Source organism: Nicotiana tabacum, chromosome 1 (genome assembly GCF_000715075.1).
Source record: "Nicotiana tabacum cultivar K326 chromosome 1, ASM71507v2, whole genome shotgun sequence".
NCBI classification, from domain to species: Eukaryota; Viridiplantae; Streptophyta; class Magnoliopsida; order Solanales; family Solanaceae; genus Nicotiana; species Nicotiana tabacum.
The window spans coordinates 31,474,958-31,499,864 of NC_134080.1; the positions used below are offsets into that span (position 1 = coordinate 31,474,958).

At 38.7% G+C, this 24,907-nt stretch overlaps 1 protein-coding gene across 1 annotated transcript; it reads left to right on the forward strand.

The window, feature by feature from the left end:
- The first annotated feature begins 22,956 nt into the window (after positions 1-22,956).
- LOC142162371 (uncharacterized) lies at positions 22,957-24,534 on the forward strand. Its single transcript, XM_075218720.1, has 3 exons — positions 22,957-23,600; positions 23,880-24,139; positions 24,269-24,534. The coding sequence occupies exons 1-3, from the start codon at positions 22,957-22,959 to the stop codon at positions 24,532-24,534; spliced, it is 1,170 nt and encodes a 389-aa protein (XP_075074821.1).
- The last annotated feature ends 373 nt before the right edge of the window (positions 24,535-24,907 follow it).

A 24,907-nucleotide genomic window follows, 5' to 3' on the forward strand; every position in this document is an offset into this window, starting at 1 on the left:
AGAGTACAAAGATATTTTTGCATGGTCATATGATGACATGCTGGGTTTGAGCACTGATTTAGTGGTCCACAAATTGCCCACCGATCCAGTGTTTCCTCCCATCAAGCAAAAGTTGAGGAAATTCAAAACTGATATGAGTGTGAAAATTAAAGAAGAAATCACCAAACAATTGGATGCAAAGGTCATTCGGGTCACTCGATATCCTGTTTGGTTGGCTAATGTCGTGCCTGTGCCAAAGAAAGACGGCAAGATTAGAGTATGCGTCGATTACCGCAATCTCAACAAAGCAAGTCCGAAGGATAACTTCCCACTACCCAATATCCACATTTTGATCAATAATTATGCCAAGCATAAGATATGATCTTTTGTGGATTGCTATGCCGGGTATCATCAGATTCTAATGGATGAAGAAGATGCAGAAAAGACGGCATTCATCACGCTGTGGGGAACTTATTGCTACCGGGTAATGTTATTTGGTTTGAAGAACGCCGGGGCAACTTACATGAGAGCAATGACTACGGTGTTTCATGATATGATACATAAGGAGATTGAGGTATATGTGGATGATGTAATCGTAAAATCAAAGCATCAAGCCGACCACGTTGGAGATTTGAGGAAATTCTTCTTAAGACTTCGCAGGTACAACCTCAAGCTTAACCCTGCCAAGTGCGCATTTGGTGTTCCATCCAGAAAGCTGTTGGGATTCACAGCCGGCGAGGCATCGAGTTGGACCCATCAAAGATCAAAGACATCCAAGAATTGCCACCTCCGAGGAACAAGACTGAAGTGATGAGTGTGTTAGGGAGGTTGAATTACATCATCAGGTTTATTGCTTAGCTCACGACAACTTGTGAGCCTATTTTCAAATTGCTGAAGAAAGATGTTGCAGTCAAGTGGACTGATGAGTGTCAAGAAGCATTTGATAAGATAAAAGGATACTTGTCAAACCCACCCGTACTGGTTCCGCCAGAACCAAGAAGACCTTTGATTCTTTACTTGACAGTCTTGGAAAATTCATTTGGCTGTGTACTGGGGCAGCATGATATCACTTGCAGAAAGGAACAAGCCATGTATTATCTTAGCAAGAAGTTCACAGCTTATGAGGTTAAGTACACTCAGCTGGAAAGGACATGTTGTGCCATAACTTGGGTGGCTCAGAAATTGAAACATTATTTGTCATCCTACACTACTTACCTCATTTCGCGCTTGGATCCGTTGAAGTATATCTTTCAAAAGCCTATGCCGACAGGGAGACTTGCGAAGTGGCAAATATTGCTCACAGAGTTTGACATCATCTATGTGACTCGGACTGCGATGAAAGCCCAAGCATTGGCCGATCATTTAGCCGAAAACCCGGTCAATGAAGATTACGAGCCATTAAGAACTTATTTTCCCGATGAAGAAGTGATGCCTATCGATGAACTAGAGCAAATTGAAAAACTAGGCTGAAAACTCTTCTTTGATGGGGCTGCCAACATAAAGGGAGTCGGGATAGGAGCTGTGCTTATTTCTGAAAAGGGAATCACTATCCTGTTACGGCTCAGCTTCGATTTTATTGCACCAACAATATGGCTGAGTATAAAGCCTGTATTTTGGGTCTAAGACTAGCTGCATACATGGATATCCAGGAAATCTTGGTCTTGGGAGACTCGGATCTTCTGGTACATCAAATTCAAGGAGAATGGGAAACGCGAGACTTGAAGCTCATACCGTACCGACAATGTTTACATGATCTTCGTCAACGGTTTCGATCAGTGGAGTTCAGGTATATTCCAAGGGTCCATAATGAGGTCGCCGATGCTTTGGCTACCCTGGCATCAATGTTGCACCATTTGGACAAAGCTTATGTCTATCCTCTGCATATTCAAGTCCGAGGTCAGCATGCTTACTGTAACGTGATTGAATAAGAACTTGATGGCAAACCATGGTTCCACGATATCAAAGAGTACATCAGAATGGGTATATATCCAGTGCAATCCACGGGGGATCAAAATAGAACAATTCGACGGTTGGCAAATGGATTCTTCTTAAGTGGAGGAGTTTTGTATAAGAGAACACCAGACCTTGTATTATTAAGATGCATAGATGCTAGAAAAGCTATGGCTGTCATGTTCGAAGTACATTCATGAGTCTGCGGACCGCATATGAGCGGATATGTGCTGACAAAGAAAATTCTTCGAGCAGGCTATTATTGGCTTACCATGGAGAGAGATTGTATCAATTTTGTACGCAAATGTCATCAGTTCCAGATACACGGAGATTTGATTCATTCTCCACCATCGGAATTGCACACAATATCTGCACAATGGCCCTTCGTTGCCTGGGGCATGGATGTCATTGGACCAATTGAGCCAGCAGTATCTAACGGACACAGGTTCGTTCTGGTATCCATTGATTATTTAACCAAGTGGGTTGAGGCCAAAACTTTCAAGTCGGTGACCAAGAAAGCAGTGGTCAATTTTGTTCACTCAAGTATCATCTGTCGATTCGGAATCCCAAAGGTGATCATCACAGATAATGGTGCTAATCTTAACAGTAACTTGATGGAAGAGGTATGTCAACAGTTTAAGATTACACATCGCAATTCTACCCTATATCGTCCCAAGGCGAATGGAGCGGTCGAGGAAGCCAACAAAACATAAAGAAGATACTTCGGAAAATGGTAGAAGGTTCGAGGCAATGGCACGAAAAATTACCATTTGCGTTGTTGGGATATCGCACTACTGTTCGTACTTCGGTAGGTGCAACTCCTTATTTGTTAGTATATGGCACTAAAGCAGTAATACCTGCAGAAGTTGAAATCCATTCCCTTCGGATTGTCGCTGAGGCTAAGATTGATGATGATGAGTGGGTCAAAACCCATTTTAGCAGTTGAACTTGATTGATGAAAAAAGATTGGCAGCAGTATGTCATGGCCAGTTATATCAAAAAAGAATGGCAAGATCATACAACAAAAGGGTGCGTCCTCGAAAGTTTGAAGTGGGTCAGCAAGTGCTGAAACGTATTCTTCCACATCAGGTTGAAGCAAAAGGCAAGTTCGCCCCGAATTGGCAAGGGCCATTCATTGTGACCAGAGTATTATCCAATGGTGCTCTATGTTTAACAGACATCGAAGGAAAATGCATAGACATGACTATCAATTCTGATGCAGTAAAGAGATATTATTTGTGATTTCTTTGTTATAATTGTTGATTGTTTGTACTTGGCATTGTTTCGAAGATTGGAATGACGAAGGCAATTTGTTCTGCTATCTAAACACACTGCCCTTTGTTTCCCCTTTTGAGCCTTATTTATTTTATTTCATACCCCTCTTTTGGAATCAATAACGAAAAGAAAAAAAGAAGCGAAAAGAGAAAACAAAACAAAGAGATTCAGGTGTGGACTACGTTTGACCTGATTCCTGCTAAGGATATGTAGGCAGCCTCACGGCTCGGTCATAGTAAAATAAAATATCAAAACATCACCAAGCAAGAAACTGGGGCAAAAGTTGTACTTGTAATAAGAAATGTGATTCCAAGAGTTGTAATTTTAAACCCATGTCAAATTGTTTTGAGCCTTTGATACCCTTTCTTTTTAACCCCATCCAAAAGCCCACATTACGGTCCAAAGAAAGACCTTCCGACCAGTCTTCGAGAGATGCCAAGTTGAGCAAATAGAGGTGATTCATATCAGGATAACACTCTGGTCCAAGCAGGAAAAGTAATGAACATGAGAAAATCTTATTGGTGAAAACCCTCATGGGCACCATGAGGCGACGAAAGCTGAGAGGAAGTAAAAATGAGAGAGTCTTATCGGTGAAAACCTTCACGGGCACCATGAGGCGACAAAAGCTGAGAGAAAGTAAAAATAAGAGAGTCTTATCGGTGAAAACCTTCGCGGACACCATAAGGCGACAAGGAAATGAGGAACAAACGAATAAGAGAGGTTTGTCGGTGAAAACCCTTCAGGGCACTGCAAGTCGAACAAAGTCCGTAAATTGGCGGAAAGTAAAATTGGGTTGTGAAAATCTTGAAGAACAAAGTAAAATAATTGGAAAGGAGATTGGTTAAATAGACTGGCCTGATTAATCCAAAACGCATACCATGATCATTGGTGTTAGTGACTCCACTCAGATAAGTTCCTTTTTCCTATCTCCAACAGTCATCCAAATTTGGATTTTCTTCTTTATTCTTAATTCTCAAAATCGTCGCATTTCATTGCTGTTAATTTTTACTCCTCTAAAGCTCTTCCAAGGTTAGCTTTGTTCCAACAAATAAGAAGGAATGTCAAAGTGTACTACCAGATTCAAAATTGCACAAAGCAAAATACGGCTAGGACATGCTGGAGATAGTATGATGAAAAGTGGGACCTAGGGTGTAAGTAAAGGTTAAATCAGTAGAATGGTTCAGTAATGTCATGAGAGATGTATGGTTACGAATAAAAGGGTCAGAAGTGAAAAACAACAGTTGGGGATCCTGCAGTTAAGGATCAGTCATGGGTCAAAACAGTCCTTTCGACCAGTTCAAGGCAGTTTGTTGAAGCAAAACATGGCAAAGAGAAAACCATCCCCAGCAAGAACGCCACAACTAACCACCACTTTTTAAACTAACAAGATTTTCTTTGATTTGAAACAGGGGCAAAGATGGCATTTAGTTCAGGAAGCACCCTGTAAGGAAAGCAAGTACCATGCAGGTTTGATCGTATAAATTCTCAAGACCCTCCTGGAAAATGGGACTTAGCTTTAATTCAAAACATTCATTAGTACAAGATCTAGCATAAGCTCCACTTCGTGAAAATATAAGTTGCTTTGAATTTTTTATTTTTTTTAAGACAAGACTCAATTCGAAACTTCAGGACCCTCCTAGAAAATGGGACCTAGGTTAAACCCTAAAACAATCATAAGTAGTAAATATAAGACAAATGTGCACCAAAAGGAATATAAGTTGGTTTCAAAGATCGCATAAGAGTTGTCAGGACCCTCCTGGATAATAAGACGTAGTTTAAAACTGGTTTAGATAACAAGATTTAGCATAAGTCATGCCTTTAAAAGATATAGCTTAGATTTAAAATTGTCGTTTAGTTAAGAGTTGTCAGGACCCTCCTGGATAATGGGACCTAACTTTCAAATTCTTATTAATATTTGGTAATATGCTTCAGTTTAACACTCACAGATGCGCCCAGCTACCAAACTAGGGCAGAAAACTTTCTTTTGTTTTGTCTATTTTTGTTGAAGTCAGGCATCCACCTGGAGAACAAGGAACAACAGTTGAAGTATCAGCAATCAGGCGTCCACCTGGAGAACAAGGAACAACAATTAAAGTATCAACAATCAGGCGTCCACCTGGAGAACAAGGAACAACAATTCAAGTTTCAGCAATCAGGCGCCCACCTGGAGAACAAGGGAGTACAATTCAAGTTTCCATTTTCAAGTTCTTAATGATATTTGGTAACATGATTATATATGCCCATCTACCAAACTGGGGCAGAAATTTATCTTTGCTTTTGTCTATTTTGTTGAATCAGGGGCCCACCTGGAGAACAAGGGAATACATTTCGAGTCGCAACAATCAAGAGCCCACCTGGAGAACAAGGGAATTCAATTCAAATTTCAAGTAGTCAGGAGCCCGCCTGTAGAACGAAAGGAAGAAGCAATTCAAATTTCAAATAATCAGGAGCCCGCCTGGAGAACAGAGGAAAGGAAACAATAGTCAAAGGAAGACATTTAAAGGGTCAGCAATCAGGTGCCCGCCTGGAGAAGAAGGGAAAGCATTTCAAAGAATACCATTCAAGTCAGCCACAAAGGAACTTCTGAGGAAAATACAAGTCAACGAGGCAACATCAGTCACAAGATCAAGTTTGAAAATAAATCTTTGTAAAGCATAGATTATAGCTTAGTCTAGCTTCTTCATTTTTGTCATGGGGTAATAAAGAGGTCAGTAGGCAGTATCAGCAGTAGCAACAGCTGTAACAACAAAACCGCACCTTCATGGTAGTCCCAGCTACCAAAACTTCCCGAACTACATTGACCTGATTCCTTTATAGCCAAGGATGTGTAGGAAACCTTTGAAGCGGAGGTTCGGTCAAATCTTTCAAAAAATGCTTCCTACTGAGTGTTCGAACAGGCAAAAATCGCTCGTATCCTCTCACTTTATCTTTGCACGATAACTCTTCATGTTTCCGGACAAAGAGGGGGAGCTGTGAGCACGTGATTTTTGCCTCATACGAATTACTCCAAAATAATTTCCAAAATTAGGTCTTGTCTTTAATTATGTGTTATTTTAGGAATTATTGTGTGATTTTCTTGATTGTTTGCATATATTTGTGTGCATGTTTAATTCTATTAATGCATTAAAAATACAAAAATATAGCATTTGCATTTAAGATTTGATTTTTACATTTTTTGGAATTTATTAATAATTAGGATTTACAAAAATAAAAATTCACAAAATAACATATGTGTGTGTTTTTAGTCGAATTGTGTGATTTGCTTTTAATCTAATATTTAATTATTTGTGATAATTATTACTTAGAGTTAATTAATATTCTTAAAGTTAATTCGTTTTTTTAATTTATTTAGGATTTTAGTTTTAATTTTTGAAAAATAGAGGAGGAAAGGAAATAAAAGAAGAAGAGAATCAGTTGGGCTGTGTTTTAATTTAAATCCCGAGCCCAAATCAATTAACCCAGCCCAAAAAACATGCCCCATACCCGGTCCAAACTTTCAGTCTCTGAAACCATCGAAACAACGTAGTATAGGGACAGAACTACGTCGTTTCGATTTCAATAGATCTCAACCGTCCATTCATCTACATCCAACGACCAGAACTTCGCCCCATTTCCATTACCCGCCCCTGACCCGCCCCTGAACCGGTCTTCCCTCCATGAAACCAAAACGACCCCGTTGCATTTAATGAGCTAATCTGAACCGTTGGATTCCATTTATCCAACGGCCTGAATTAATCACCCATTTTAATATACCCAAAATCCAAACCCCTTTACCCCTCTCAGAACCCCCCCCCTCATGCCAAATCCCCACTCTCTTTTCCTTGAATCACCCCATAACTCTTCGAAGATTTGACCCCGAACCATGGCTTACCCAACCAGCCCCAAATCGATACCCCAGAACCATCTCACTACCCTCTTTCCAAATCCCCACTTTACACCCTTCGACTGACACCATAACTGTTCGAATCTAAAAAAAAAACTAAAATCCCAAACTCCAAATCAGTTAGATATTGGAAGATTTGAGGTCGAAATCGACCTTAGTTGTGTGTTCTCAGTCGAGAACACTCGATTAAGGTCTATTCCAGCTTCATATTCAAAATTTAAGATCTAATTCAAGATGGGGTTCGATTATTTGGAGGTAGGTGTCCTAATTTTAGTTTTTCTAATTCTTTTTTATTTTTCTTCCTCTACTCCTTTCTTTTATTTTTAGAATGGTTATTTGGTCGGATTCAATTTGTTTTAGTTTAGTTTCTGTGTCGAACTAAAAAATTGTTCGTCAATTTGGTCTGGTTTATTCATGAGTTTCTTTAGCTATTGTTCATGTCATCTAACTTCTTGATTTCTTCTGTTAATTATGGAAACCTCTGAGTCCTTCGTATTCTAGGTTTAGTCAGAGTAATTAGGATCAGTTCAATAATTTGGTTTAAATTCTTGTTTAATTGTGTTGATAAGAATTGACTATTATAAGTTTTATGCAAGTGGTCACTAGTTGAGAAGCTTCTAATAGTGGTAGGGTAGTATTTGCATTATTGAATTAACTAAAAGCACTAATCTGAGTGGATAATTTAAAAGGGAGAAGATAAGTTGTAGTGGAAAAGGTACTAATTGAATGCCTATTTAAGGGAGCTGAAACACACAAAAAAATGGAGACAAAAAGAGAGCTGGAGAAACGACTAGAAATTACATAAGAAATTTCTGCAATCTTTTGATATAAACTGGTCTTATTTATGTTCTTAAAACTGGTTTGCTAGTCAGAATTCTTTTTTTTTAAAAAAGAAGTTCTGATTCTGGGTTGAAAAATGATTCAATTCTGAGAAGTTCTGGCTTGAAGCTGTTTTGATTTTTGAAGTTATTGTGATATTGCTGAAGATTAAACTGGGTTAGCTGCTGTTGATTACTGCCTCCTCATTCCCTCTTTATTTTTTTCCTTATTCTCAGGTATATGTTTCTAGCCTTATCTCACACAAGGTTTCGATATTGCAATGAAATGAAATCCGGAGTTCCAAATGTGCCTTCTGCACATTCAAATCTATTAGTTTAGTTTCAGTTTTTTTTAGTTAATTAACATGTCATATGCTCAACATGGGAGCTATTAGTCAACTTGCCTCTGTTGAAGTTAGTATAGCTATACAGTAATTTTACTTACTTCTGAAGCTCATTGGTTATAGCTGCTTTTGAACTGCTGAGATGGGGAACTTGGTAGAATATTGACCATTAGCTAAGTTTTGTGTTTAAGCCATGTTAGCTAAGTGTATGGTAGTATGGTAATATCAAGGAACCACGATAGTATATTTCGTCAAACATCGGAATTTTGTTTTAGTTCTGGTTGAGATAAGTGCTCTTGTTTGTATGTAATCTTGTATGATAACAGCTATTGGGATAACCATAAGCTAGAGGTAAATTGATATAGTTCATTATGTTTAAAGTATTGGAGTATTCTGAGAGGTTCAGTTGTGTATTCGTGGTATATGTAGTGTGAATTTGTCTATCAAATCAATTTGTAAACTAGTTTTCTTTCTTAACAATAAATTGCCTATTTTAGTTTAGAAGTGCAATTAGCCCATTTCTTATAACAAAATAATGTCAACATTATTACAAGGTATAGATTTGGTAGTTGTAAAGAGTTTTCACAAGTTTGGACAATAATTGGTTTGATTTTGTTTGTCTAAAACCCAATCGTCATAAGCGAATTAACAGAATAGTTAGGACTTGGACTTGAAATAAATGTGTAGAAGAGGATTGGGTTTATGAGTACTGATTTCGGCATTTTAAAAGAGGATATACAAAGTTGAGTTTGCTCTGGGTGGAGTGATGGTTATTTCATAAAACAAATGGTATGCATATCAGCTAAAGTTTCTCCCAGCTTTACACGTAAACCATTTTGCAAGTTTTAAACACATACAATTGGTCTCAAGCATAGGAAGAGAACAAACAACTTATGAATATGGTGATCAAGCTTTAGGCACATAATTAAATCAAGGGTACTGTTTTCGCGGTGTGGTTGTGATATTTAATTTCAAATTAGTTTTCATTATCTCCTTAATTCTTCTAGTTGAATAGTTTTGAGGCGTGCCATTCACACATTTGAATCATATAACCTATGGCCATCACTTAATGAATCTTAATTCTTTGGAAATCGAGGCGCGCCATTTAGCGAATTCCCATGGCCCTCGTATTAATGTAGATATAAAAATAATAAATATTCGTAGGGAAACCTTTAGGGCCGTTTAAAATATTATCGTAATTATGGACACGTCCGCGTGACACGGTTACGATTTCTTTTAAAAAATCAGAGTATACGTTCGCGTAACTTCGGCTAAACTTTCATAATAATAGAGTATCATTAATCGTGGACGAAATAATTATGTAGTATCCCTAAGTCATAAATCGGTTAAATTTTTTTTTTTCTAATCATTCTTGTGAATAGACCATAAACCTTAATAAATTTTCTTTACAAGATTATAGTAAGTCTCTTTTACATAAAGAAAAGTTTTTTTTTATTCTCTGAATAAACGTTTATAATTTTTAACTGCCTAGCCATGAAAGTTGGAAATTTCTAAGTGTTAATTTGGTAGGAATATTTTATTTTTTTTAAAAAAGGGAGAAGAAAGATTATGTGCTAGAGAAAGATTATGTGCTTAAGATATATAATTCATAAAGTATTTTAGGCAGCTTGTTTGGAGTTTTGTTTTAATATCAAAAGACTATAAAGTTTTATTTTTTTTGTTTTACTCAGTTCTATATTATCAAAATTTGTTGCTTTGCGTGATAATATTTTTGTTTTCGGTTAACATAGTTATTAAGAATGCAAGTAGTTAATTTTTGAAATTTTAATCCTAAAATGCGAGAATGAGGAAAGCTCACTATTGATCCATGAAATCTTGTTTTCACATATTTACATCAAAATCAAATTGATAGTATGCTTTTAGGTATGATCTTAATAAATCAATCATCGTGATTGTATACATGTTCGTGTGACATAATTACGATTTTCAAAAATAAATTAAGGTACGCGTCCTCGCGACTTTGACTAAGTTTTTTAAAAAAATAAACTAAGTGTTGTGAATTGTGCACACGTACGCGTGACATGACTCTTGACACGCCAAACCACGCAAGAATACGTATGCGTAACTCGATAATTCTTTAAGTATGAGTAAATCACGTAATTAACTCGATAATTTTTTTAAGCCAAGTATAAATTGTTAAGCGACCGTGCTAGAACCACGGAATTCGGGAGTACCTAACACCTTCTCCCGGGTTAACAGAATTCCTTACCTGGATTTATGGCTCGCGGACTGTAATACAAAGTCAATATTTTCCTCGATTCGAGATTCTAACCGGTGACTTGGGACACCATAAATTATCCCAAGTGGCGACTCTGAATTTAATGTAAATAATCCCGCTTCAATTGTCCTTTAATTGAAAAAACTCCACTTATACCCCTTCTCGGGGGTGTAGTGAAAAAAGGAGGTGTGATACATGTCATCGAACCGGTCTGTCTAGCCATACGATGGTGGATGGATGTCTGAGTTGTGACTCAATGTTGACCCAAAGCGCCTGAAGAGATGGGTCCAAAAGTTGCAAGTGAAGCGTGAGTCGCGCCTACTAACAATGTCTTTGGGCAGGCCCCAATGTTTGACAATGTGCAAGAAGAAGAGTAGAGCTGTATCTTCTGCTGAGATGTTCTGCGGGGCTGCTATAAAGGTTACATAGTTTGAAAACTGATCTATGACAACCAAGATGGATGCAAGATTACCGACTTGGGGCAATCCTGTGATGAACCTGAGGGAAACACTTTCCCATGGTCTATGAGGGACACATAATGGCTGCAAGGGTCCCGTCTGTGATGACTGATCCGACTTGTCCTTATGGCATGGCTGACAAGTCTTCAAACGCTGAGGAGCGTCACCAGTCTTTTGAGGCCGATGACATGATGGCTGATTGTTGCTGCGAAGGGTAGCCGAAACCAGGGGTTCATGTCTATTGACTACCTTTTCCAACTGCATGGCCGAGATGTTTTCAGCGGCCATCTTTATGGGAAAGCATGGTATGGTGCAGGGCTTGGCCCCGTCTTCTCCCAACATCAAGAGCATGTTGGCATATGGTACTGGTATGGTGTTGGTCTGCCTCATGAACTCCAAACCCACTATCATGTCGAAGTCATCTATGATTGCGATACGTAGGTCGATGCTTCCTTTATATGGGCCAAGTTTCACTAGGACATCTGTAGTTGTTCCACCCAATGCCTGGGGTGGCGAGTTGATGGCCTTGACGCGGCCTTTGTTCTTTTGCACAACAAGACCCAGGCACTCTACTTGAGTTGAAGCCAAGTAGTTGTGGGTAGCAACCGTGTCTATCAATGCATGAAGGGGCTTGCCGTTCACTTTCAATTCGACAAACATTAGGGTCCTCGCTTGCTTAGGAAGCCTCTCATCCATCTTTCCCTTCCCTTTCTTGGTGATTGGGACTGAGATTTTCTTAGGAGGACATGCACTGGTCCCCGCTAAGGCATGTGGGATAGAGCCAACAATTGCATTGAAGGCGCCTACCTGGTCTGATTCTGATGTGTCTGATGCATCTGACTCGTCCTCAATAGTTTGATGAGAATTGACCTTTATGTTTGGGCATTCATTGTTCCAATGTGCCCCTCCGCAATGACGGCATTCTGAGGGAGTCTTTCTCCCCTCATTGTTGTTGATGGATACAACACTGTTGTTGCTGGAGGGAGGAGTCTTAGTTTTGGATGCACTCCGATCTCCCCCACTCTTGCTTGGGCCACCATTGCTGGGATGGTTCTCGTTGAATCCCCCTCGGACAGACGGCTGGGGCATGTCGTTCTGAGTTCCCAAATGATAATCGCCAAGACATTCTGCAGCTTGAATGGCCTTGGGCAGGGTGTCTACCCGTTGTCTTTATAGTTCCATACGGGCATGAGGTTTCAAACCTTCTATGAATGCGAAGAGTTTGTCTTTGTACCCAATGTCGCGTATGTTTAGCATGAGTGCGGAGAATTTTGCGCACGTACTCTTGCACTGATCTGGTGTGACGGAGATCCCATAGCTTTCTCCTTACGTTGTATTCCACATTTTCGGGGAAGAACTGCAGGCGTAGGGTTGCCTTCAATTCATCCCATGTCTGGAGAGTATCTTCACTGGCCTTGATGGCTTCGTATTTGACCAGCCACCAAAGTTTGGCATCGCCCTGAAGATACATGGCAGCAGTTGCTACATTTTTGGATTCTTCCAAATGGCCCATGGCATCGAAGTATTGTTCGATGTCAAAGATGAAATTTTCCACTTCTTTAGCATCTCGGGATCTGTCGTATGGCTTTAGCTCCGGTATCTTAAGCTTTTGTGGAATGTGGGTGAGGTTTGCTGCACCCCTGATGTGGTTGTCGCCTTCTCGAAGTAGGCTCTGTAGGGCAGTATTGACAACATTGAGCTTGCCTGTCAAGTTGTTTATGATTTTCTGCATGGCAGTTAGTCTGTCTGCCTCTTGTTGCCGATGGGCTAAATCGTCGGCACGCTCCTGTTGGAGGTCCTCAAATTTACCATGAGTATTGGCAGTTTCAATGGTTGTTGTTTGTCGGTCATCCTCAGAGTCACGACTGATGTTTACAATGTCATTTTCCGCCTGCCGCATTCGGCAGTCCAGGTCGTCCAACCTTTGCACTAGGTTATTGTTTTGATCATGCACCGTATCCACGATGGGTCATAATCGGTCAACCGTCTCTTCTAGGGATGTTAGACGCTCCCCATGATTCACTATGGTCAGAAATGGTGATGATGGCAAATGTGTTCCCTCGTCCGATGTCGAGCCTAGGCTCTGATACCAACTGTTACACAACGCCTTCCTGATGTTCTTTAGAAGGGCAACGTAAGGCTAAGCAACCGATGTCAGTGCGGTTGCTGTCCGCCAATGAGGTCCCCTCCGCACGCTAGACTATATTGTTAATACCGTGCGGGAAAACCAATGTCACGAGCAATTGCGGAAGTTGAGAGAAAATTGGGTTTTGAATGATGATGATGATTTTATTGATGAATGAAATGCTGATTACAAAAGATGTGGTGTCAAGGGGGAAAGATACCAGTACAGAAAATTGTTTGTTTGAAAATATTTGATTGCTTGATCCCCCCTAATAATGCTTAAAAAAAATAAATTAAAGTTACATGACTTGTCCTAATAAAGCTGTAGAAGCACACTGAATGAAAATGATGTAAACTAGCCTATAATTACAATGAAAAGGACTTAGTTTATTACAATGTAGAAACAAGTCCGATGGCAGCAACTTTGTCTTGCGGGTCAGGGTCTGCGCGCGTGGTGCTGTTGGCGCGCGCGACACTTGTTGTGTTTGCCTGAAGCTAGGCGCTGGTGCTTGGCATCAGGGTCTGTGCGCGAGGCACTGTTGGTATGGGCCTGCAGCTGGGCGCTGGCGAGGCATCAGGATCTGCGCGCGCGGCATTGTCAGGGCGCGGGGCGCTGTTGTCATTGGCCAGCCACTGGGCGCTGGCGAGAGGCATCGGTGGGGCGACAGAGGCGCATGCGCGCTTGTCACTTGGCGCAGCCAAGACCACGGAGCCGACCATGGCGCTAGTCATTATGAGGTTTGCGAGGCCGCCATGGGGCGCGACCAAGGGGTCATAGGGCGTGTCTGGAAAGCAGCCCATGACAGGTCCTATATTCCACCGCATAAAGGCAACATGAAGTTCATAATTCTGTGACACAATTATCAAATATGTATACTTATACTTGCGACTGGCTAGTTTCACTAAGCTAATTAAAGGTAATGATGAGACTAGTGGTGGCAAATGGATTAAAAAAAATAGTTATCTCATTCATATTATCCACTAAAAAATAGATTGGATAATAAACTTTTTAAAATGGGTCGAATATGGATAAGATTCATATTATCCATTTAAAAAACAGATAACCAATGGGTATAACTTTTATATTTGCAAAGACTCAATTGGTGGTTCCTCAAGTTTGAAAGACTAGGAATTCTCCCAAAAGCGACTATATTCAAGAAGCCATGAATAATATGGATATCCATATTATCTGCCGGTTAATCCATTTTTTTATCCGTATTAAATATTGGTCGGGTTTTGCATTACCCATTTTCGATCTACTCATATCCGATCCGACCTGCCCGTTTGCCATCCCGTATGAGACAGAAGCAAAATGAGCTAAATTTTTACCAAAAGATAGTAAATCCTATTTTTCAAATTACAGGAATTTTATATGCTTTGATGGAATCATGACAACATTTATTAAAAGTGATCACAAATAGTAGATTAATATATAGAGGAAAGCTCTCTAGTTAACAAGCTAGTTAGAGTCCCTACAGCAGGTGCCTTTGTCAAGATGTAGAGGTTCATGTCATGGCTCCCATATCGTTAATTTGCATTAAAAATAGAACGATAAACAAGAGGAAAAACAGGTAGTGATCAATATTGCACTTAAAAGAACAGACAATAACATCCTAGGCCATCACGCTTCTCACATGGTACTTAACCTTTGTTCTTTCACACTCCCCATTCCCCAATTCTATACTACTATTTTTCACCTATAAATTAATATCATATGTTTCTTTCATAATTCTATTGTATGTTTGAGAATGAACTACTTGAAACTTTGGCCATTCCTTAGCCACACAACCCCCGACAAAATCCAGAATGTAACCTCCAGGCTACGGGTCCTAGAAACTCAATATTTTGTGTATGAATTCAATTATTATTGTATATTAATTTAATGTCGTTACAAAATTTGATCCATTTCAAATTCTGAATTCGCCTCAACACCACTGCATCATATCCAAACACCTCAAATACTCCATCATGGCTGTCTATGACCCTATGTGAATAAGAGTATAGTACCTAAATCCTGTAGTGTTGCACTTGCTATGTTCCCTGAATAAACACAAACTTGTAGTAGTAAGTTATGTAGGGCATAGAGTTTAGGCCCTCTGGCATTGTCCACCTTATAAGTTACAACAGGAACTGCCCAATAATACAATTCATACAGTTTTTTATACTCCTAATTATTCCCCACCCACGCCCACCCCTTTGTTTTCTTTTATTATATAATATATAATATATATTCCATCATTTGTTCAACTTGCTCTTTTCTTTATTCGTCAACTTGACATGACATATGTTCCCCCAACGGAAACTCAACTCCCTCATTCATCACTCAACTTACTTTTTTCTTTATTCTAGGTTGCAAGCCTCCCATCTTTAATTTCTACATTATCGATCTTATTTCCATTAGGATGAAACAGGAAAGAATTATTGTTAATTCATCTATCCTATTCCATTTATTTCAATTTATGTGATAACATTTTTTTTAATCCGTTTCTAAAAAAAATGATAGGTTTTACATATGAAGACAATTTAACTTAAACTTCATATATTACCTTTAATGAGAAATCTTTATAGCCAGATAAATATATATATCTTATATTATGATGCAAGTTTCAAAAATCATTCATTCTTTTTTAAACTCTATGTGAATTCAAACTTTGTCACATAAAATAAAATATGCCTATTGCCGTGGGAGCATGTAATGTGTTTTTTTTTTTTTGGAGAGAGAAACCTTAGCTTCTTACACTCAGTCTATTAGTGTTAGACTAAAATTCCTCCAAATATTTTAATTCCACTACCTGTCTCACAACGTTATTGAGAGACTAAGGGTTTTGAATATCATGATTGCATAGTTAAATCTTATTTCTCAAGTTGGAATGACATTGTCCCTACTGATCTAGGATGTTTGGGTTAGGTTTCTTCATTGATCAATTCCCATCAGCCTCAACTCCCTGTGTGAAAGACACTTTTGGACCCGCTAGGAATGTGGACAATGAGCCTAAAACGTGGTACTTTGATAAAAACAAAGCTCGCAAATGTACATGCCTTTGTACTCTGTTCACGTGTTTGTCAAATAATTATTAGACAACTTTTACTTAACCGCAAAATATATCTTTAAGTTTTAAAATCAAGAGCATGCAATGCTACCCTATGAAAACTTACCTTGCATCATAATGATGACATGGGGCAACCAGTATTTTAACCAGCTTCTTTACATTAATGAATGAGATCTTTAAATTAATTATATTCTATTTTGTTGCTTGCAGAGACAGTAATTAAGAGGGTGCTCTAGGGTTGGGACCAATTTTATCCTTTTCAACAGTATTTGATCTATAAGCTATTGCAGAAACTTTATTTTTATCGTAGGTTCTATATCATGCTATACTTGTAATAAACCACTTACGGTGTGACCACGTTGTCAGTGAAAATGGTTAAGGGGGGACCAAATAGGAGGATGTAACTAGAAATTAGACTAAATCAATGCGTATTGTGAAAGAGTGATCGGTTAACATGGCATTAAAAGTTAATGGTCCGCGAAAATGCTAGTATATGCCTTTTGCTATAACCTTGATGCATTTTTTACGATTGAAGTGTCTTCCATAATTGTTCAATATCAGAAATAACATAGTTCACATCTATTTGCATAAAAGAATATTTTAAATGATGATCTTAGGATTTTTTATTCTGATAGTGTAAAACTTTTTACCCTATCCATGTGAGTTAACTGGTTATAACAAGTAACTCACCATATTGCAAGGCTACTAATTAACAAATATAGTATTTATCACAGATCTGGAATTGGTTTTCTATTGGGAAGGTTTAGTAAATATTTTACAAACAATAATAATAAACCCAGTATAATCTTACAAGGGGTCTGGGGAGGGTAGTGTACGCAGACCTTATTTGAAAGAAACACTCTTGACTACCTACTAATCTTCTACTTTAATTCTCGACCTCCACACCTTCCTGTCAAAGATTTTGTCCTCGGTAAGCTAAAGCAATGGCATATCATGCCTAATCACCTCTCCCCAATACTTCTTTGGTCTACCTCTACCTCTTCTCAGACCCACCAAGGCCAACCTCTCACACATCCTTACTGGGGCATATGTGCTTCTTCTCTTCACGCCTAAACCATCTAAGTCTCGCTTCCCGAATCTTGTCCTCCACCAGGTCCGCTCCTACTCTGATCCGAATGTTGGCCTAAGTGAAGTTTGTTTTGATGATTTACAAAGGAACTCAGGCATTAATCAGGTCCGTACACAGACACGGGCAAATTTGAGCACAGGACATGTATGTAATAAAAGAGATAAGCTTAAGTGGTTATATCTGATATCTCCTAAACGAAAAGATTGCATAAATGATAAGGAAAAATACTCCTTACTTGAAGAGAACTCTATCTGTAATACCCTATATTTTTTTAAATAAGGATGTATTAGTCATAATAATAATAATAATAATAATAATAATAATAATAATAATAATAATAATAATAATAACTATAAGAAAGTAACTTAAAAAAAACAATGAAACAAAACAAAATAAAGGGAAAAAAAGAAACAAAAAAAAGGGCCGAAGCCCATTAGAAAAAAATAACCTGCCAAGGTTTGGCAAGGGTCAGCAAACAAAAGAAGCCAAGGCTTCGGTAGGAAAACGAAAAAAAAAAAAATGAAACCAGAGAAGAAGAAAAAGAAAAGAGAAGAAAAATAAAGCTTTGGGCAAAGGCTTAAGAAGAATTGAGAGTTGAAATTGAAAGTATTAAAGTTCTCCTTCGATTCAAAATTTAACCTTCTTCTTCTCATGTGTTGAATATTTCACTGAATCTATGCAATTTCATGTAGTACAAAAGAATTCAATATCAGCTTTCTCTTATATATACAATTACTATAGAGATAATAAGACTATAAATGTTTGGTTTAAGCACTGATAGGTCTAGTTTTAGAGGAATATATTATACTAAATAGTTTGAAATTGATAGAATTATGGACTATTTCTATGATTAAATACAAATTCACAAACTAATACTCAAACATGAACCCCGATGATTGGGTATTCTAAATTAGCGATGGATTTAGCATAAATGAGGTAATTAATATGAGATCGATATTATGTACTTATAGATTGATTGGATGAATTTGTACGAGTTGCTTGAGGTGAAGCAGTTGGTATTTCGGCACGAGTACTGTGATTAGTAATCTTACTGCAATTTATATTTTAATAACCTTCATGGTTTATACATGATTTTGAAAATTAAATATGGTAATGAATGTTTGAAATTGCATGTGGGACAAGTCCTTTACTTGATATGGTACTGAATAGTTTACTTGAGAAGTTTACAGTTATTTAAAATGTTCTCATGTTACTAGACATATTTTACTAGTATGTGAGATATGATAACCGTTACCGAAATCGGATTACATGATTTAATAAGAATTGAAATGCCCTGTACTATTTTGAAAATGCTTTCATGTGAATATTTATTATTACAAAGAAAAGTATAAATGGGAGGAGACTTTGAAGGATCCCGTAGCTAACGGCAGGTTCGTTAGACCTGGTGCACCTTGTATTTACCGATTACAGAGTACAGTTATAGCCCTCGCTAGTGGGAAGGTATAACTAGCATACCGTTACCGATTTCCCTCGAGTAGGGACTACCGTTATATTTGACTTCTTGCGAAGAAGTCCATACTTATACCGATTACATGATACATTTATTGAAACCTCCCAAAAATGTGAATACTGATTTTATACAGTGGTTATCGAGCTTATTACTGAATTGTTAATTATATTTTTCTACAAGAAAAGCGTGATGAGACTGAAAATTATTAATTGTTTCTGAAAGGGCATTTTTACGTATTTTCTCTTTGAGATACTAGCATGTTTCTGACTTGTCCCCAAATAAAAACGGTTGTGGTTAAGTGTTATTACTCACTGAGCTAGTAACTCATTTTCCGCTAATTTTTTTTACAGAGACAGCAGTTGATGCAGGCGAAGATTTCGTTAAATAGAGCGCACCGGTCGATATTTCTCGGTGAGCCTCGCACTTGTTCGCGTGGTCAGAGATTTTATTTATTGTTATCGTCTTTTCATTGAATTCTTAGAGTCTCCCTATAGTCATTATTTTAGTGTCATGAGTATTCTTTTGTTATTATAGTCTTATGTTGAGTATCGTTCTCCTTTATCAAAGTTGGAGATAAATTAGTATTTCTAGTGGTTAGTTGGTGGTTTAGTTATGGTGGAGACTTGTATTGGTTAATTGATAAGTTGTCAATTATTTGGTATGATATTAGGATGTTTGGTTGTTGATTTGATACAGGAAAATTATTGGGATGGTCAAAAAACAAGGTAAACTCTGTCCGATTTTCTGTAAAATTACCGATAAGGTTTACTTGGGAGCACTTGCTCCTAAGCACCGGTCACAATCCTAAATTGGGTCGTGACAAAGTTGGTATCATAGCTTAGGCTTTAAGTCCCGAGGCATGGAGCAATGTTTAGTAGAGTCTTGTTCATGGGTATGTAGGCGCGCATACTTATGATCTTGAGGCTACTGAACATCTAGAAATATTTTCCCTTCTTTCATTCTTTGATCGTGCATTGAGATAACTTGAGATTGACTTTGGAATATTTCTTTCGCAGATAGCTAGGACACGCACACCCTCATCTGCTGGACCTGGTGCTAGACGTGGTGCTACCCGGGGTGGCGGTCAAGTTGGGGTTCATCAAACTAGAAGACAGACTGCTCCCCAACCTCAAGTTGGGAACATGGGTCAAATCCAAGCTGTTATGCCAAATCAAGTGCAAGAGCAGGGAGTTCAGAACGCTCCACCACCAGTGCCAACTGTTGTACCTATTGTTGCCTTACCTGCAGATGCAGTGGCAAGATTATTGAATGTGTTAGAGGCATTGGTGCCTACTCAGGGCGGAAGTTCAGCTCCTCAGGCTACTTTACAGACACAAGCACCTACACAGACTCAGCCTTTCGGGAATAAGGAAGTATCCCTACATGAGTTCCTGAAATTGAAATCACCAAAATTCATAGGTTCCGATAATTCAGCAGATCCTCAAAGTTTCTTGGATGGGACACTTAAGGCATTACGTGCTCTTGGATGTTCTAGTGAGAGAGCTGTGGAGCTCGCGACATACAAACTAGAGGATATGTCCAACACATGGTATGAAACTGTATTGCTAGGAAGGCCAACAGGAGCACCACCACTGACATGGGACGAGTTCACTAAGTTGTTCAAGAATCATTTTCTTCCAGATAGTCTGATGCAACAATATGCTAGAGACTTTGAAAGATTGGTTTAGACTCCAGATATGGATGTGTCAACATATAACACTAAGTTTTGTAAGCTGGCTATATATGCTCCTCACTTAGTGCCTACCGAAGAAGCTCAAATTTAGAGGTTTGTTGATGGATTGGTTGGTCTTCTATACACTGAAGTAGCCCTACAGATGAAGACTTTATCCTACTCTGATGTAGTCGACCTTGCTAGAATGATTGAAAACAAGGGACATGAAGAGGGTGTGGCTAGTGATTTACGTAAGAAGGCCAAGACAGGAGGGGCTTTCAGTGGTGGTTTTAGTGAAAATAGAAGAGCAGGAAATCAGGGACAACAACAATAACAGGGTTCTCAGACAGAGACACACATGTCTTCACATTCCACATACGGACCACATTATAGACAAGGTAATAGGGCACCATCATCTTCTGGACATCGTAATTCTGGGCAGATATATGCCACTACTCCAGTCTGCCAGACCTGTGGTAGATTACATTTGGGCCAATGTCATGTTCTAATGGGAGAGTGCTTTCGGTGTGGCCAGTTGGGACATCACTTGAGGGATTGCCCTCAGCCTCCGAGAAATTTTAACCAGGTTTCTATTCAGTCAGCTGCACCGACTCAGACTACTCGTAATACTTCAGGTGCTACAGGTACAGGAAACAAAGGTCGAGGTGCTGCAGACCGTGCTACTGTGAATCAAGGACAAGAGAATGCTGGTAGAGGTCAGGCGAGAGTTTTTGCATTTACTAGACAGGGTGCTCAGGCATCGAATGCAGTAGTTATAGGTATTCTTTCTTTCTGTTCATTTGATGCACTTGCGTTAATTGATCCGGGATCTAATCATTATTATGTGTCCTCGTACTTTGCTTTGAGGTTTAGTAGACAACCTGAGCTATTGAATGATCCTTTTCTAGTTGCTACTCCTGTTGGAGAGTCTCTATTAGCTGAATACGTGTATCGTGCTTGTCAGATTCGGGTTAAGTGTAGAGATACTCTAGCTGACCTTATTGTACTTGATATGATTGACTTTGACATGCTGATGGAAATGGATTGGTTATCTTCTTGCTATGCTATAGTCGATTGTCATGCAAAGATAGTAAGGTTTGAGATACCAAATGAACCCAGTTTTATTCTAAGAGGGAGTCAGGTTCCAGAGACTTGCAAAATTGTATCTTTTATGAAGGCTCAACGACTTTTGAAGAAAGGTTGCTTGGGTCTCTTAGCTATTCTAAATGACACAAGAAAGGAAACAGTTAGTATAGAAAATGTACCAGTAGTGAGAGAATTTTCTGATGTATTTCCTGAGGATTTACCAGGATTGCCTCCAGTACGAGAAATAGACTTTGGTATTGATTTGCTACCTGACACACAACCCATATTGATACCCCCATATCGAATGGCACCAGCAGAGTTGAGGGAGCTAAAGCAACAGTTACAAGATTTGTTAGATAAGGGTTTTATTAGACCTAGTGTATCACCATGGGGTGCATCGGTACTGTTCGTAAATAAGAAAGACGGATCCCTGAGAATTTGCATTGACTGCAGGCAGTTGAACAAGATAACAATACGCAATAAATATCCTTTGCCCCGTATAGATGACATGTTTGATCAGTTACAAGGAGCTGCCCACTTTTCAAAAATTGACCTCTGTTTTGGTTATCATCAACCTAGAATCAAAGATGAAGATATTTCTAAGACTGCTTTCAGAACTCGATACGGGCACTATGAGTTTCTCGTGATGCCTTTCGGACAGACTAATGCTCCAGTGGCCTTCATGGATTTAATGAATAGGGTGTTCAAGCCGTTTCTGGATAGATTTGTAATAGTATTTATTGATGATATCCTGATATATTCTCGTAGCCAAGGAGAACACGAGGATTATCTCAGGACTGTGTTGCAGACTTTGAGAGAACATCAGCTTTATGCTAAGTTCTCGAAGTATGAATTTTGGCTAGACTCGGTAGCATTTTTAGGGTATGTTGTATCCAAAGATGGAATTATGGTAGATCCTAAGAAGACTAAAGCTGTGCAGAAATGGCCAGGCCTACTTCTCCTACAGAGATTTGCAGCTTTTTATGCTTAGCAGGCTATTACAGGCATTTTGTACAGAATTTCTCCGGAATAGCAGCGTCGCTGACCAAGCTAACACAGAAAAATGTAAAATTTTAGTGGATGGAGGAATGTGAGCAGAGCTTTCAAAAACTCAAAACATGTTTGACAACTGCACTAATATTAGCCTTACCATCAGGTTCTGGAGGATTTACAGTATTCTGTGATGCCTCGAGGGTGCGATTAGGATGTGTTCTCATGCAAAATGGTCGTGTTATAGCTTATGCTTCGAGACAATTGAAAAAGCACGAGCAAAACTATCCTACACATGATTTGGAGATGGCTGCAATGGTATTTGCTCTAAAAATTTGGAGACATTATCTATACGGTGAAACTTGTGAGATTTATACTGACCATAAAAGCTAAAGTATATCTTTCAGCAGAGAGATCTAAATCTTTGGCAGCGTCGTTGGATGGAACTACTCAAAGACTATGATTGTTCTATTTTGTATCATCCTGGAACAACCAATGTGGTGGCTGATGCATTGAGTAGAAAATCTATGGGGAGTTTGGCATATATAGCCCATGCAAAGAGACTTTTGGCCAAAGATATTCAGAGACTAGAAGATACATGTATCAGATTTAGTGTCGGAAATTCAGAGGCATTTTTGGCTTGTGCTCAAGCTAAGTCTTCATTAGTTGAGCGCATTAAGGCCATCCAATATGAGGATGAACGATTATGTAAATACAGAGATGAGGTCTTAGCTGGTAAAAGCAAGGATATGATTGGTGAAAGTGATGGTGTTCTTCAAATAGGTGACAGGCTATGTGTAGCAGACGTAGATGGGTTGAGACATGCTATTCTTGAAGAAGCCCACAACTCTAAATACACTATACATCCTGGATCCACAAAGATATACCATGACCTGAAGCAATTTTATTGGTGGGAAGGTATGGAGAAAGATATTGCTAACTTTGTTTCTAGTTATTTGACTTGTCAGCAGGTCAAGACTGAACATCAGCGACCCGCGGGACTACTACAACAAATTGAGATTCCAGAGTGGAAATGGGAAAGAATTACTATGGATTTTTTCACCGGGCTACCACGAACCCTTAGAGGTTATGACTCTGTATGGGTGATTGTAGATCGACTAACGAAATCAGCACACTTTTTGCTAGTTAAGACTACATATGGTGGAGTCAGGTATGCACAGATATTTATGAACGAAATTGTCCGGCTTCGCAGAGTTCTAATATCCATCATCTCTGATAGAGGATCACAATTTACCTCACACTTTTGGAAATCTTTTCAAGAAGCATTGGGTACACGAGTAGATCTTAGTACTGCATTTCATCCATAGCCAGACGGGCAGTCTGAACATACTATACAGATCTTGGAGGATATGTTGAGAGCTTGCATTCTTGAGTTTGGAGGTAGTTGGGATGCTTATCTATCTTTAGCTAAATTTGCTTACAACAATAGCTTCCAGTCCAGTATTCAAATGGCACTATACGAATTATTGTATGGTAGAAGATGTCGTTCTCCTATCGGATGGTTTGAAGCTGGCGAGACTAATTTATTTGGATCCGAACTAGTACAAGAAGCTATGGACAAGGTCCAATTGATCAGACAAAGATTGTTTACAGCTCAAAGTAGACAAAAGTCTTATCCTGATAAGAGAAGAAGAGATCTAGTGTTCACAATTGAGGGCAAAGTGTTCCTACGAGTCTCCCCTATGAAAGGTGTGATGCGGATTTGGAAAAAGAGGCAAGTTGAGCCCCAGGTTTATAGGACCGTATGAGATACTAGACCGAGTGGGAATTGTGGCTTATCGTTTGGCACTTTCTCCTGAGTGTCCTTTATTCATCCAGTGTTTCACGTCTCAATGCTAAGAAAATGTATATCAGACTCATCTCAAATGATTGAAGCACCGACTATACCACTCGATGAGAGGTTGTCTTACGAGAAGGAGCCAATGACTGTTATTGATAGACAAATAAGAAAACTACGGTCAAAAGAAATCGTGTTCGTGAAATTCTTATGGAGAAATCATACAGTTGAAGAAGCTACTTGGGAAATAGAAGATAATATGCAAGTCAAGTACCCCCATTTGTTTCAGTCTACTGTACATACTTGAGTTAAATTCGGGGACCGAATTTCATAAGGTGAGGAGGATGTAATACCCTATATTTTTTTAAATAAGGGTGTATTGGTCATAATAATAATAATAATAATAATAATAATAACTATAAGAAAGTAACTTCAAAAAAACAATGAAACAAAATGAAACAAGAAAAAAAAGGGAAAATAAAGAAACAAAAAAAGGGCCGAAGCCCCTTAGAAAAATAATAACCTGCCATGGTTTGGCAAGGGTTAGCAAACAAAAGAAGCCAAGGCTTCTGTAGGAAAACGAAAAAAAATGAAACCAGAGAAGAAGAAAAAGAAAAGAGAAGAAGAAGAAAGCTTTAGGCAAAGGCTTAAGAAGAATTAGGAGTTGAAATTGAAAGTAT

Bases quoted from the DNA above. Each gene is read 5' to 3' on its own strand.
- LOC142162371 (XM_075218720.1), top strand. From the start codon at position 22,957: ATGGGGAGTTTGGCATATATAGCCCATGCAAAGAGACTTTTGGCCAAA. The intron at 23,601-23,879 runs GTATGCACAGAT...TTACAACAATAG, and splicing joins ACTACATATGGTGGAGTCAG to CTTCCAGTCCAGTATTCAAA. The intron at 24,140-24,268 runs GTGTGATGCGGA...TTATTCATCCAG, and splicing joins ACGAGTCTCCCCTATGAAAG to TGTTTCACGTCTCAATGCTA.